We start from the raw sequence: 14,089 nt of genomic DNA, 5'->3' as shown, positions 1-14,089 counted from the left end.
TTATAGAAGTGTGCTATATTTCTTTAAAATAAATGACACTGGCTTTGACATTTTGTTGTGCAATAACAGTGTGACTGATGCGTCTAAATACTTTTTCATGACCATTTTTCTTTAGAACAAATGACACTAGCTAATGGTTCAGAGAAAGACAACACAGTAAATAGTTTTTTTCCCTTATGAATGCAACAGCAATGGAGGAAAACAATGAAAAAGATCATAAATACTTAACATGTCTTTATTTTTTCACACTTGCACTCTGTCTTCCTACTGTATGAAATATTGAGGGACATGCTGAAGTCTTGCAGGCTCAGGAGAACATTCTCTACCTCACCTCACCTCGAAGTCCTCCAGGGATTTCTTCCATCTGTTTCAAAGGTTATTGCTCCAAGAAATCAACCATGAATCAACTCTGTTCTGACTATGCTCATGTTCTGGGACTGTACAAGTACAACACCTGTGATTCAAAGCATCTCGCAAGTCTGATTACTATTTAGTTTGTCAAGTTACTGTGAAGTTTCAGTTACTGTTCGGTTTGTGGAGTTCATTGCTCAGATGCTCAGAAGTCACTGAAATTATTTGTGACCAGTGTAACTTCATAGTTTGGGGATGGTTTTTCCTGGAAGTCTCTTATGTTCATCAGTGGTGCAGTTGTACAGCTTAATATTTTAATGGAAACCATGATACATTTTTCTCCAGGATTCTTTTAGGTATAAAAAGAATAAAATCGGACTCAATAGATTATGAAGCAAAATAAATAACCACTTCAGCAAATGATTCACCAATTTTCTATTTAATAACCTTGTAGCATTTCATAATCTATTTTTCTTCACAAATGAATCTCCATTCCGATCAAAGCAGTAAATATGAGCCCATTTTCTGCCCAATTATGGAAAACAGCTTATTGCAGTTAAAGCATTCTGCATCTTTTCCTTTTGTGCCATGGGTGGCTTTTTGACCATCCATGGACTTATGTCAAATGTAAGTGCAATTATTTTAGATATATAATCCAATATAAGCATATATGTTTCAGAGATTCTCGTTGGCTACATAAGTCTGATATAGGCCTATATAAGTTATTTTATTTTCAAATAACCTCAAATCAAAGGGCCTTTTAAACCAGAGGGGCCTTCATATTTTGTAAATTAACTTCATCTTGAAGACTTTTTCCATCTTTATTCTCTTTCTTTCTGCAGCTTTGAGGAGAGATTGTAGCACGTCTTAAGTCTTCATTAGCAGCATGACTGAAAGTCTCTCTCCAAAAGGCATGAATGATTTATCCTGGCCAGGACATTCATATCCACCCTGCTGTATCACCCGCTCATCAATCATGCACTCCCACACAACATTTTTAATTGCTTCATAATTTAGTGGGCTTTGTGTGTTGATGACTTAATGAACGTTTGAAGGAATACGAGAAGGATGCATGGACTCTTACTAGAACTCTATGCTGGTTCTTCCTTGTTATTAAATGAGGTGCATTTTATTCATTTCCCACTCTGTTTCTCTAGTTCAGAAGTTCTGTTAATGTCAAAAAAAAAAAATAAATTCAACTTTAACAAACTGGCTTAAATAACCTCATGCATTTTCTTCTATAAAACCTGGAAAATGTTTGGAGTCATTAGTACAAGCTTACTGTATGTTATCGAAGATCCCAAAGAAATGTACAATGAAAGCAACACTGAAAAGAAACAAAAGACAAAATTAAAAAAAATAAAAATAAACAAATAAACAATGAGAGGACAGAGTGGAAAGATAAATAACACCATTTGTTAAGAAAAGTAAGTAAATCCATTAATACGATTCAGATTTTAAGTGTTCAAAGGTAACAAGAAGAAGGAATTTTGGTGTTTCTTTTAGTTCTTTGGTCTCCTGCTCTCGTCACTGCTTCTACTTTAGGCCACATATTATACTTTAGGATATATTTTGGATATTTTTTCCGTTTGAGTGCAACAGACTGCTTACATCAGAGAAGTTGAGAGAATTACAGGACACTCCTGTGGTGAGGGAACATGCACTAACTCAACTTTCACTGGACATTATTGACTCACAATGGAACCATTTTTGCTTATTTAGAATTTCTTAGCAGTTTGATCACATACATTCACAAATCATCTGATAGAAATGGCAAGAGCTTGCTTTCGTTCTTTCTTTGATTTCTTTGGTCCTTCGGAAAACAAAGCTACAGTGTGAGCAAGATGTTTCTGTTATCCAGCAAATGATAATAAAATAATGGAGAGGAGTGTTATAACCTGGCATATATCCAAATGGTGAGGACAAAGTTTCCCATAATTTCTTTAGTGCCATACACACTAAAGATTGCTTCACCATTATCTGAACGAGCTACCTGTAGTGTATTATTGCTGACTTACTGAATTTAGATTAAGCTGCCCTTAAAACATCATAAAGTGAACTATGGCTAGATATTGTGCATGTTGGTCAGAAAGTCTCTTCTGCTCATGTGGGCAGCTTTGGCTAGAATAAGCTGCAAAGTAAACCAACCTTTAAGCCAAAATAGAAAGTTTTGCTCTGCAAGATGTTTTGTATGTATTACATTTCTCACACTTGTTTATTTGTGATTCAAGCAAAGATTTCAAACTAAGCAAAAGAGTCACTTAACAGCTCTCAAAATAACAACATTCATAACTCTGGTCAAACAAAAATCACAAGAGACAAGAGTTGCAGAATATCAATGTATTTTCAAGTTACTTGAAATCTGCAGCTTTTTTATTACAAATTTATTGCAAATATAGAAATAGATCTTTTGTACAGAATTTGTGGTGAAGATGTAGGATATAATTATCAGCAAAATAAATGTAATTAGACCATTTCAGAGGCTTTTTTTTCTCACATCAAAGAAATTGTGTCCTTTTTGAGATCCATTCCTTAGAAAAAAAGAGATGTAAAGAAATATACAGCAGACATCTGATTGTGGGCGAGGCTCTTTAAAATTGCTGAAATTAATTTACAATTCTATTAAATCCTGTAGCTGAAGGCTCAGCTTCTTATGATGTCCAATATCAAACTGTTATAAAGCTCACTCACAGTTGGAGATGTTTTGTGTGTTGCCATGGAAAAGCTTTGGTTTCCACTTCAACAAAAGCAATCGAATGTCTATTTTTTTCTCTCACATTTATGCCTTTTTCAGAATCTTAATAGCCTCGATCAATAAAATGTTATATATATATAGTCTATTATTTGTGTATATATAGTGCTCTAAGAGGAGAATGAACTGAAGAGCCATTGGCAAGAGTTCAGACATGATTAGCTTGGTGTTGTGGTTTGGCTCAAGACACGCTGTTGTGGCCTCTCTGCCTTAAATAATCTATGCATGCCTCTTCTTTCAGTCGGGCCAAATAGAAAATGTCATACTTTACAGCCTCCAGAGACTCCACCCTCCCGAACAGACCAGCCCCTATCTAAGTAGCTCTCTTTCACTGCCCATGGACTATTCCACCCACTGACTTCTCAAAAATGTTGAAACATTTATTCGCTGATGTTTACTTTATCATTGATCCAATGAGCAGCTGTGCACGGGAGAATGTTTTTCTCCAGCAGAGGCGAGGGGCTACTGTGGGACACCTGCAAGGTTAATGTAGTGGATGTGCCATATACTCTCATTTATTGATCTGGAGTCTGTTGGGCAGCACTGAATTTTACACAGGATGAATTGACCCAGCTAGGATCTCGCTTTTCTTTTTCATTGCAGAGAAGTGATAAAGATCTTATTTTGGCACTAAACAAGACTGACCAAAGAATCCAATTTTTTTTTTTTTTGGCAGAATACAAAGCTTTCCCATGGCATTGTTTCAGGCAGCTTTTTCTTTGTTTAAAACTGTAATAAGTATTTCAGTGACAGTTCAGCATCATTGAGATATGAATAAACCTCAGTATGATGCCTCAAAATGATTGCATGTTCTGACAATACTTCAATGCCTAATTTTTGCTTCATTTGCAACATATCCACTCAGTATACACAACAATATAATTTATCTCTTTGAAAAATACAGGAATTCATGCAAACATAACACTTTGTTTCTTTTTTCTGCCACTTTCTCTGGTCTCAGTTTGAATCAGATCAGGATAACGTGGATCACTGCATTAACCCAGTACAAATCTATACAACATGTTACCCTAAGATCGCCCGGAACCTCCCACCCCGAAACATAGTAATAACAATTACAACTACAACTTCAGTGACAAAAAACATCTTTTTACAAAGTTTGAAATTCACAAATATAGCTATTTGTCTACTATTTACCTCCTGTTTTTTTTTTTTTTTTTGGAACAGGAAATCATATTTGTGAAAGGAGGGCTAATAAAGCAAAAGAGAATAAAAGAAGATGCAAGTTAATAATTGTCATATATATTCCTGAGCCATATTTTGGGACAGGTGAAGGCTCAAAGATGCTCAAGAAAACAGAGACAGACCAGCCAAACGCATGCCAACATCATGTGAGGAGATTATTATACTGGAGGATTAAAACAAAACAACATGAAACACAAAAGGCCCTTGTCACCCTTTTGAACATTTTACCCTCAGGTTCGGCAAAAAATACATTATGTGAGCCATTATTTGAGTGTACAAATTGACTGTAAAAATAATCAAATGAACGACAGAGTATACCTAAACACCACCCCTCCAAACTGCCCGCTTTACAAAGGGCCAAAATCAGGCTGTAAGTCACATTCATTGAATCCTCAGCAATTTATGCATAAAAAAACACTCTATAAGTTGTGCTTTCTGTTCGTTAGTGCCTAAAGCCCCTCTATGCTATATATATATGGAGGTCCCCATCACACTTGTCAAATACCATTTTCTTTTTCTCTCTATTGTCGGACACTTGCAAGAAAATAATGGTATAAAGTCCAACACAACTGTTAGACTACAGCCAGCAAAAAAACAAGGTATTAGTGCACCTTTAAATATATGGATTCATTAAATGTCCTCTGTTCCTCTCCACAGCACATTAAACTGCTATCTGAATATAGGAGTAATGCTCCAGAGATATCTTGATATGTTGGTCTGTAGACAGAGAGTGAGACTACAGAGGGAACGAGTGAAAGAAAAGACATCAGGCTGATGGAGTCTGGAGTTAATTGAGAAGTGAGTGATGGAGAGGGATGAAACAGTACCCAGGATTAACTGGTGTGATCTCCTATTGTGAATCGCTGGGAAAATCCTAGTTAGCTCCTTTGACATTCCCACGTGTACTTTAAACATTTCCCACGATTTCTGAGAGGAGAGTGTGAAGCTGAAAGGATAGTTCATCCGATGACAGTTCTGTCATTATTTACTTTCCAAAATGGGAAATAACTTTCTTTTTTATGTGGAACAACAACAAAAAAGTGATATTTAAAAAAAAAAAAATCTTCACACAGCTTTTTCCTTAGTGACCACTGCTTTTAAGCTACAAAACAAACAAAAAACAAATTTTTTTTGTTTTTTTTTTTGGTGGGTGAATTATCCCTTTGAAATGAACCAATGACATTTGGATTTAAATTATCTAATCATCTAAGGTAGGCTTTTCTCCCTTCATAACGTTACTGTTTGGGAATGTTGTTTATTCATTCATCATCAGGTTGATGCAGCTTGCATACTCTGATCCTCTCTACTCTCAAAGTACTCCTACACACTTGCCGCATCATCAGCCCTGATTTACTGTCTCCTCCTGCTCCTGAGTGTTTTTCATCATCATACATTCTCTGACTCACTTTGATGAGCTCGTTCAGAGTTAACCCCTCTCTTCTGCACTTGCTTCTTCACTCAACGCATGCTTTTGTCTCTCCATCACAGTTTAATATAAAGATTTATTTCTTAATTATTTGTTATTTCTCAAAGCCCCTGGGCTGCGTGTTGGAGAAGCACAGAAACTGGCCCTTTTATTGTCTCCTCTAGTTCTAAACAATTGCGGTTATCCATCCTGCAGCCTGTCCCTCGCAATCCTGCCATGTTTTCCACCTCGCCGTCAAAACAGAATTCAGAGAACATCTGAGAGAAAAGAACAAGCAAGAGGAAAATATCAGAGGGAAAACATGCCAGTGTGGTGCTCTTCTGCATGAAGAGGGAGAATAGACTTAAAAGCTTTATAAAAGAGGCACAATTATCCTGACTCCAGAGACCCTCGGAGTGATTTTCTCCAGGCTTCTTTTAAGCATGAACAAAGGCGGGCAAAGCCAACGAGGAGGACCTTCAAAGACACATCAGAACATGTTGACTGCATGTAGTTATTTTTGGATTTAGGGGGCAATAATAAGCTTGACAAACAATATTTGGTCCTGAGAAATTAAGTCAGTTAAATATAAATCCTGTTCTTGTTAAAAGAAGTAATTGATTTTAAATGTGTTCAATACAAATTGAGAACAATACACATAAGTGAAGAGTTTGGACTCAAAGCAACCTTAGTTTCAAAAGAAGTAATGACTAATGGGGATTTATATGTCAGAACTAGTTAATTACCTCCAAAAGTTTCACCTCTGTCACTCTTGCAATTCAAAGGCTGTTTTACGAGTTCGCCTTGCAGATAATAAAGTGAGAAGAATAGTACAGTATGTGTATTTGGCGTGCTGTCTGAGGAGAGGGCTCTGAACTTGGTAATTCTTCCAGAACCCGGAGAACCCTGGGAAACCATCTGGGGAGAGGGCTCCGAGCTCAGCATTTGCCCAAACACAGAGCACTCTCCCGGTAGGAAAGGGTAGATGGTGAGGAGTCGGAGTGGTGGAGGGAGGCTGAAAGACTAGAGAGAATGAAGGTAAGGCTGCTATGATTATTTATAGTGGTTCTCTCTCGTGGTGGTGATGTAATTGCTGTAATTACTGATAGTGAATTGGCCGGGTTGATTACCTGCGCATGCTCCTCCCAAAATTTGATAATAAAACATCACTAAAAAGAAAGGAGGGTGGAGTGAAAATCTTGTTTCAAAGCATTAAACCATATCTCTTTTGCTCTCTTCAAGCCAATCTCCTTCCATAGTGTCTAACACTAAGAGGAGGCTAAAGAGCTTAGAAAAGTAAAAACTGCTATGGAAGAGTAATCCACTTTACACTCTGTGTAATATTGCTGAAATCTGACAATGATTAATGTCAAAGTATTTTCTACTCTTAGTACAACCAACTTCTTTAACACAACTATTGTCAGAGGGCCTTCAGAAAGAACCTATTAGTATAAAAAGGCCATTAAAATATGACACTATGGCCAAACATAAATTATGCAACACTCTTAAATATCCTATGTCATGCAATTAATAGGTAATAGAATACAAACAGTCCACTACAGATCCCCACCAGAGCTATTATCGACAACAGTCAACGTGACACTACTGGTCAAAATAGGTTTTTCAGGAACTTCTGAATGTTGAATTGTTAACAAAATCAAAATGTTGACTGTGATGCAAACATGGAGCAGGAATATAATGATACTTTAACACTGGATTGAGAAGAAGAGACAGACACATGCATTATTCAACTCCTTAAAAAACAGCAGTATTCCAGAGGTGAAACTCTGACCCCCAACCATCCACTGCGATCATTTCAGCATAAAGAATGTGTGTCATCTTTGACTGTTAGTTCTGTAGTAGGGTAGTAAACAAACATGTTGTTTGGCTGAACTGGGTAATTATGCATGACTTGTAAAGTCAAAAGTTAAAGGCCAAGTGAAAAAATAAAGAAAGAATTAATTAAATCATGAAATAGCATATGAATAAAGGTCTGATAGAAAAATGTGATTTGGTGGAGGGAGACCTTAACTTGAAATAATTGAATTGTCTGTTTGTCCTGAACGAATGGGAACACTGAGGGAATGTTCAAGGAGATTGACCTTGAGCAAATTGAAAAGAGAACACCACAGTCTTACTCCCCAGCAAAGTATGATACGAAAAAGCAGTAAGTACACATTTTCTTAAACAAATAATACATAACAGAAAAATCTTACAGATGCCATGCCAATTGTATTATAACTTCCCCCTTTCGAATTCATAGCAAAAATGTCTGACAAGCATTTGTACAGGAGTGCAAAGTCTTTTTTTTTTCTTTTTTTCTTTGTCAATGAGGGGAGGCACAATAAAAACCAGATCTAAAAACATAAACATAAATTTATAAAAATGAACAGTCATTTATGATTGAGTGTTCACTGTTAGCTCCTTAAGACCAGTCCAAGTGGTTTTAAAATCAGGTTCATAAAGTAAGGAAAATGTCACAGTAAGCCTCCGGTAGCAGTCCTTCATGGGTCCATTTCAGTTGCCCGAGAACAGTTTGTCCACTTAGGGTCCAATTTATTTCTCTGCAACGTCTTCTTTACACAAGCAGTGTACTTCTTCTGTACACAAGCAGTGCCCTAATAATCCACATGTTATAGCTGCTGCTGTTCCTCCTTGTGTAAACCATTAAGAATCCTGTAAAATCCTTGGACTGATTTTTTTTAAAGCCCCCGAAAAAGAGAGAACCAAAGAGACATTCTGCCTGAGTGTATGTCCAATGTTGGCAGGTATCTGTCACATATTTACAAAGAAAAAACCTTAATCGAGAGAAATGGTAAGAAAGATGGTATGTGAACATGTATTTACAGTGAACCCCTTATTAAATAAAGGGATATAGTATGATTTACAGAAACGGCTCTTTATGTGGTACTACGTCAAATAATGAACCCTTTTACTGAAGGCACAAAAACACCTGATGCTGGAAAATGGGGGCAAAAAGAGGTTTGCTGGCTAATGCTAACCCCCATATGAGCTATTTGCATTCTGTTTCAATGTAATTTATCTCATTTTCAAACTGGACATCTCAGACATGTTTCACCAGTAGTGATGTCAAGTTAAGTGCCTGTGACAAAGTGATGTTAATAAGTTCTCAGGTCAGAGTTAGCTTGAAAAAAATGAAGTAAGCACCTTCATTTTGTTACAAACCCATATGAATTGTAAAGTCTGACAAGTTTCCCATGCTCTTTCCCATGCAATTAAAATCAGTCATGACTGCTGCTTTTAAGCTCCAAAAAGGATGCAAAAGCATAAAAGTATCATGAAAGTGGTTTATATGACTCGAATGCTACATTCAAAGCCTTCTGAGGACACACAATAGCTTTGAGAAAAAGATTTTTTTTGCGTCCTTTTTGAAGTTTGCGAGCTCAGTCCCCATTCATTGTACAGTATGTGTTTGGAAAAGAGGATTGGAAACAGTTCAAAATGTCATCTCTTGTGTTTTGCAGAAGAAAGTAAGTCATACAGTTTTGGAACAACACAAGGCTGAGTACAGAATTTTAATGTTTGGGTGATCCCTTTAAGCCATGTATTTACAACTAAATATTGTAGAAACTTAATGCAAAGTTGCTTTGCAACGATTTGTATCATAAAAAGCGCTATACAAATAAACTTGAATTGAATATTTAGAGTGGGGTGGGGGTATAATTATACTTCACTGAGTAAACACCATTCATTTAATTTCATGTGCCTGTTGGATATCTCACCTGTCATTTCATACTTGAGAATGCATTGTAAACGGATGTACATATTCCCACAGGGCCACTAATCAATTTATTTTGGTTTATTGGTCTGTGAAACTGTAGGTTGAACGTGGTTTCTGGGAAAAGAAGAAAGAGTGATCTCTTTTAATCAAATTGAAGGTCTTAGATGCTTACCCTTGCACACTAAAGGGTATAGCCTTGGCTAATTGCTAATTAGTCAGTCTAATCTAACTGGACATTAATAAAATAATGGCTGACAGAGGTGTTCAAGTTAATAATGTTTGTCATTTTTACAACAAACCATACTATTAATGATGTATTATGAGATGAAAAGTCCTATGAGATCTAAATAAATAAACAAACAAACAAGAGACTGGAGAAACATGTCATATAAAGCATCAGTTCAAAAGTGTCATAAAAGGGTCTAGGTCACTTGGCCTGTTGAATGTCTCAGCTGGCAGCAACAGGCTTCCAAAAGCCAATTAATGGACTAAATAAATTGACCTTAGGGCAGAGGAACAGAATACATAAACCTCTACTGCCAACAGCCACTTTGTGCTCATGCTGTGATACAGGTGACAAGGTAACCTCTGATAAGGTAATGCTATTAATAATGCATCAGTGATGAGAGAGGCACAGAACTATGTCTGTTTAATCTCAAACACAGATCTACACATTTTCACAGGCCCTAGTAAATCTACAGTATTTTCTCTAGCACCCCTTGCACTATTTATGTCATCTTGCTCAGCACAGCAAGCAGCTGCCAAACATGGCTGACTATTCCAAAGCTCCCCAGGGAGATTCTTCTGTTTCATTTTTTATCTTTTCCTTCCCTCCATTCCTTTATTTTTCACATGAGGAGTGCTATTAAAATGTACATTTGGTTGCCCTGTGCATAGTCTCTGCAATATGGAAGGGGGGAACTGCTTTTGACAGGTTTGTAGAAAATCAGTGCATCATTTTGTCCTATTAAAACACACACTCATATACATTCACGCCTAACAAATGAATGAGATGGCCTGTGATTTGAGTGGGAGTTAAACAGAGATTCTGCCTCAGGCTGAATGAGGACTCAGGTTACAAAGGTCTCACTATTGATATGAACGATGAATACATGTATGAATAATGAATAAAATACAATTATTTCAATTATTGGCAAATGAGAAGCCCATCCGCCCCTTTTCACTGAGAATGACAATTGTCAGTGCTCCAAATAATTTCTCTGAATGTTATCTTATGTATATAGTGTATCCTCAGGCTCTTTTACTCTCTTTTTGGCTCACTGTAACAAAAACAGATTAAAGCAACTTGTCCTCAAACCCTGACAAACTTGGCTGCGCTTTGCATACTGCAGCCATAACCCGACTTCCTCACTACAGTTGCTCTCTCCTGGTTTATCAGGCAGTGAATGAGACCTGCGCTGTGTTTCCACGCAGTCGCATAGATTACAGCTTTTGCTGTGCCGACACACCTTTCCAGTAGTCAAGGATGTCATGCAAGTCCTCCCCCTTGGCAAACTGGACCTTTTTGCGCAATGCATTTCCAGCTGTTACATAACAGGACTCCTCATGTGGACCCTTTCTGTGGGGACGGAACCGCTCCCAGATGCGCAAGGTGCTCTCAGAGGAGTACTCTGGGCTCGAGGAGTAGCCAGAGTAATTGTGGGGACGGGGAGAGAGCTGAGAGTAGGAAGCAGCGTCTCTCTTGGTGCGTGACAGAGGCTTGAGAAAAGAGACTCTTTGGGCTGGGGAGTCATGAGAGCCCTCATAGTAAAGGGCAGGGACTGAGTGACGATGTTCTGCACAGTGGTAGTCTGGGTGCACCTCCAGGTGCTGCTGAAGGCCCATCCCGTCTACAGTACCACCATCAATGCTACAGCCACCACCTCCACCACTACCTACTAAAGGGAGCCTCTCCAAGGGCTCACCACACCCCAATGGGCTGCCCTTGTCTGGATACTGGCAGGGATCTGGGCTGTGGGGTTCTGGAACATCTAGGCTGTAAACGCGACCTTTCCCACTGGAAGGGCGGCAGTGCCTCTTGGAAGAAGAGACAATGACAGCTGCATCGGCACTCATCTGTCTTTGAATAGGCCTAACTGCAGTAGCTGGGGGAGGCGGACGGTATGGCGGTGACACAAAGCCGCCCCCTGTGATCCCAGGTCTCTCGGACAAAGGAGCTGTGAAGGGACGAGGGGGTGGAGGAGGAATTTTTGGGGAAGGCAGGACCTGACAAGTATCATTGACACTAGTAGAAATGGGAATCAGTCCTCTGGTCAGAGAGGAGGTAGAGGTAGGTGGGGGTGAGGTGGGACCACTTGCTGTGGTGGAAACAGTAGAGGTTGCAACAGAGTCCAGCTTAAGTGCATCAATGCAGTTGTTAATTATCTGGTTGACCTTGTCCACCTCCATTGCAATTGTTGAAATCTCAGATGCTGATCCACGGCCATCATCATCTGAATCATCACCCAGGTCACTTCCATCATCCTCCCTGAGATCTTCCTCCCGAACACCATGAAACACAGTTCCATCTCTCCCCCTTTCATCTCCTCCTACAGAGGTCCTAATATCCATATAGTTGCCCTTAGAGGCCATGGCCTCTGAGAAGGCAGTTGCCATTTTCTCTACTTGAGGAATGGAAGACAGACGTGAGGAACTAGTGTTGGCAGAACCATGGCCAAGCATGGCAGAGCTGGATGAGGAGGACATGGGTAGTTTGCCATGGTGATGCTGATGGTGGCTTTGCTCATGAAGTTTCTGGATAGCTGTGGGGTCATTTGCAACTGCCGCTGCCACCTCTGGTCCATACCGCATTTCCAGAATGGTCTTCTTCACACAAATGGATTTTTCTTTCTCTTCTAGTCGGCGACGTCTTCGCAAGCAGTAGTAGACAAACCCGAGAATAATGAGCATTCCAAAGAGGCAGCCAACAATGGTCATGATGTAGTGGGTGGTCGTGGAAGGTGGAGGCATCAAATCATCTGGAGTTGGAGCTCTGGTAGAAAAGTATAAACAAGTGTGGTTGTAGCGCTGTGAATTGCGTATAGATGCCACGCAGAAAGTGTAGTTGGTGTTTGGTTTGAGCTTATTAAGGGTGATCATTTCCTTTTTATTCTTCAAGTTCCTCACAACCGACACAAAGCTCTGATTGTACTGCACCAGGATGTACATCTTGCTGTATGGCTTTGGAATCTGGATCAGAAGGGATGCAGAGGAAAGAGACACATGTTGCAGTTTGATGCTGGGACTAAATGCATTCTCAGATGAGGAGGAAGTTGTGGGCTGGTGGTATGGTCTAAAGTGGTCAAACATGTCAGGACCCATCCCTGAAGAATCAGGATCAGGTGGCAGAGATGTCATTCCTGGAATCCGCACCCCATTCCGGCACACAGAGGAAAGGATATAGCGAGCACTCCGTCCGTGCCCAGCCACGGGACTCAGCAATGGATAGCCAAACAACTCCCGTGGGGTCTCACACTGAAGTCGATCATAGGTGTGTGTGACATTGTTGAAGGCCTCTAACCAGGTAAGGAAGCTGTAGAGCTCACAGCCGCAGTGGAAAGGGTTTCCTGCAAGCTCGCATCCCATGAGCCTGCCCAACACAGTGAAAGTAGATGGGTCTAGTCGGGCAAGCTTGTTCGATGACAGGTCTAGGTTGCTGAGGCTGGGGCACTCCCAGAATGCATTAGTGGCAATGACTTCTATGAGATTGTGCTGCAAGAAAAGACATTGCATGCGTCCCAGACCTCGCAACATGCCTTCAGTCAGGTTGGTTAACTTGTTATATCCAAGTTGCAAAACCTGTAGATTTGCTTGGCTTGCAAAAGCACCATCTTCGATGTATGAGATCTCATTCTTGGTGAGGTTGAGGTCAGTCAGATTTGTGAAGCGACTCAAGGAGGTGAAAAAAATAGCTTTGATCTTGTTCTCATTAAGTCGCAAATCATGTACTGTGTTGTTGATGTGCTGTGGGATTGTCTCATATGGTGGCTGGTTCTGGCTACAGATGGCCAACCACACATAACCTTTATCCCCCTCGATGAGCCAGCAGTCACCTCTAACCAATGCTGGAGGGCATAGGAGCATGAAAAAAGGAAGGAAGAGGAGGGTGGTACAGGAAGGATTGTGGGCAGTCAATACACTCTTCATGATGGGAGTGGAGAGGAAGGGGTGTTTTAAAATAAAGGGAAACAAAGTTGGATTCTTATGTAAGTTTGCTATTGAGAGTATAGAAAATAGCTTTCACATGGAAATGGATTTCCTTTTGGGCTGTCAAAACTGTTGACTTGTCATGGTTTCTTGTAGAGTCCCCATATTTGCTCATATCCAGTATAGCAGAGTTAGTGGCTGATTAATTTTTCACACAAATCTTGACTTGAAGGACAACTGCTGGAGTCTTCCCTGATGAATCTGTCAAATAAAACAAAGACAATACGTATGAGCTTAATTTAACAGGAAAATTTAAGAATATAAAACATAAAAATCTAAAAGTCTACAAATACAAAAATAAACAAATATTTTATTTAATCTTATTTAAAATCGAACAAAAACAAACAACAAACAAACAAATAAAAAATATTCAACATAACTATTTTTAAATCAAATTCTACACTTATTTATCACTATAAAACAGAATATG

The 14,089-nt window shown here is 39.2% G+C and overlaps 1 protein-coding gene across 4 annotated transcripts in view; it reads right to left on the bottom strand.

Annotated features, from left to right (window-relative positions):
• Nucleotides 1-2,686: 2,686 nt before the first annotated feature.
• The window catches only part of LOC122137377 (protein phosphatase 1 regulatory subunit 29-like), a 92,849-nt gene continuing 81,446 nt past the window's right edge, over nucleotides 2,687-14,089 (bottom strand). For all 4 annotated transcript variants that reach the window (XM_042723428.1, XM_042723423.1, XM_042723435.1 and 1 more), the window contains one exon: nucleotides 2,687-13,860. In XM_042723428.1, coding sequence (XP_042579362.1) covers nucleotides 10,897-13,599 — 2,703 coding nt within the window. In that variant the 5' untranslated portion in view covers nucleotides 13,600-13,860 and the 3' untranslated portion in view covers nucleotides 2,687-10,896. The remainder of the gene's footprint in view (nucleotides 13,861-14,089) is intronic.

Source organism: Cyprinus carpio, chromosome A3 (assembly GCF_018340385.1).
Source record: "Cyprinus carpio isolate SPL01 chromosome A3, ASM1834038v1, whole genome shotgun sequence".
Lineage (NCBI taxonomy): Eukaryota > Metazoa > Chordata > Actinopteri > Cypriniformes > Cyprinidae > Cyprinus > Cyprinus carpio.
The sequence above is the reverse complement of the archived record's forward strand: the minus strand, read 5'-3'. Positions and strand labels throughout refer to the sequence as shown.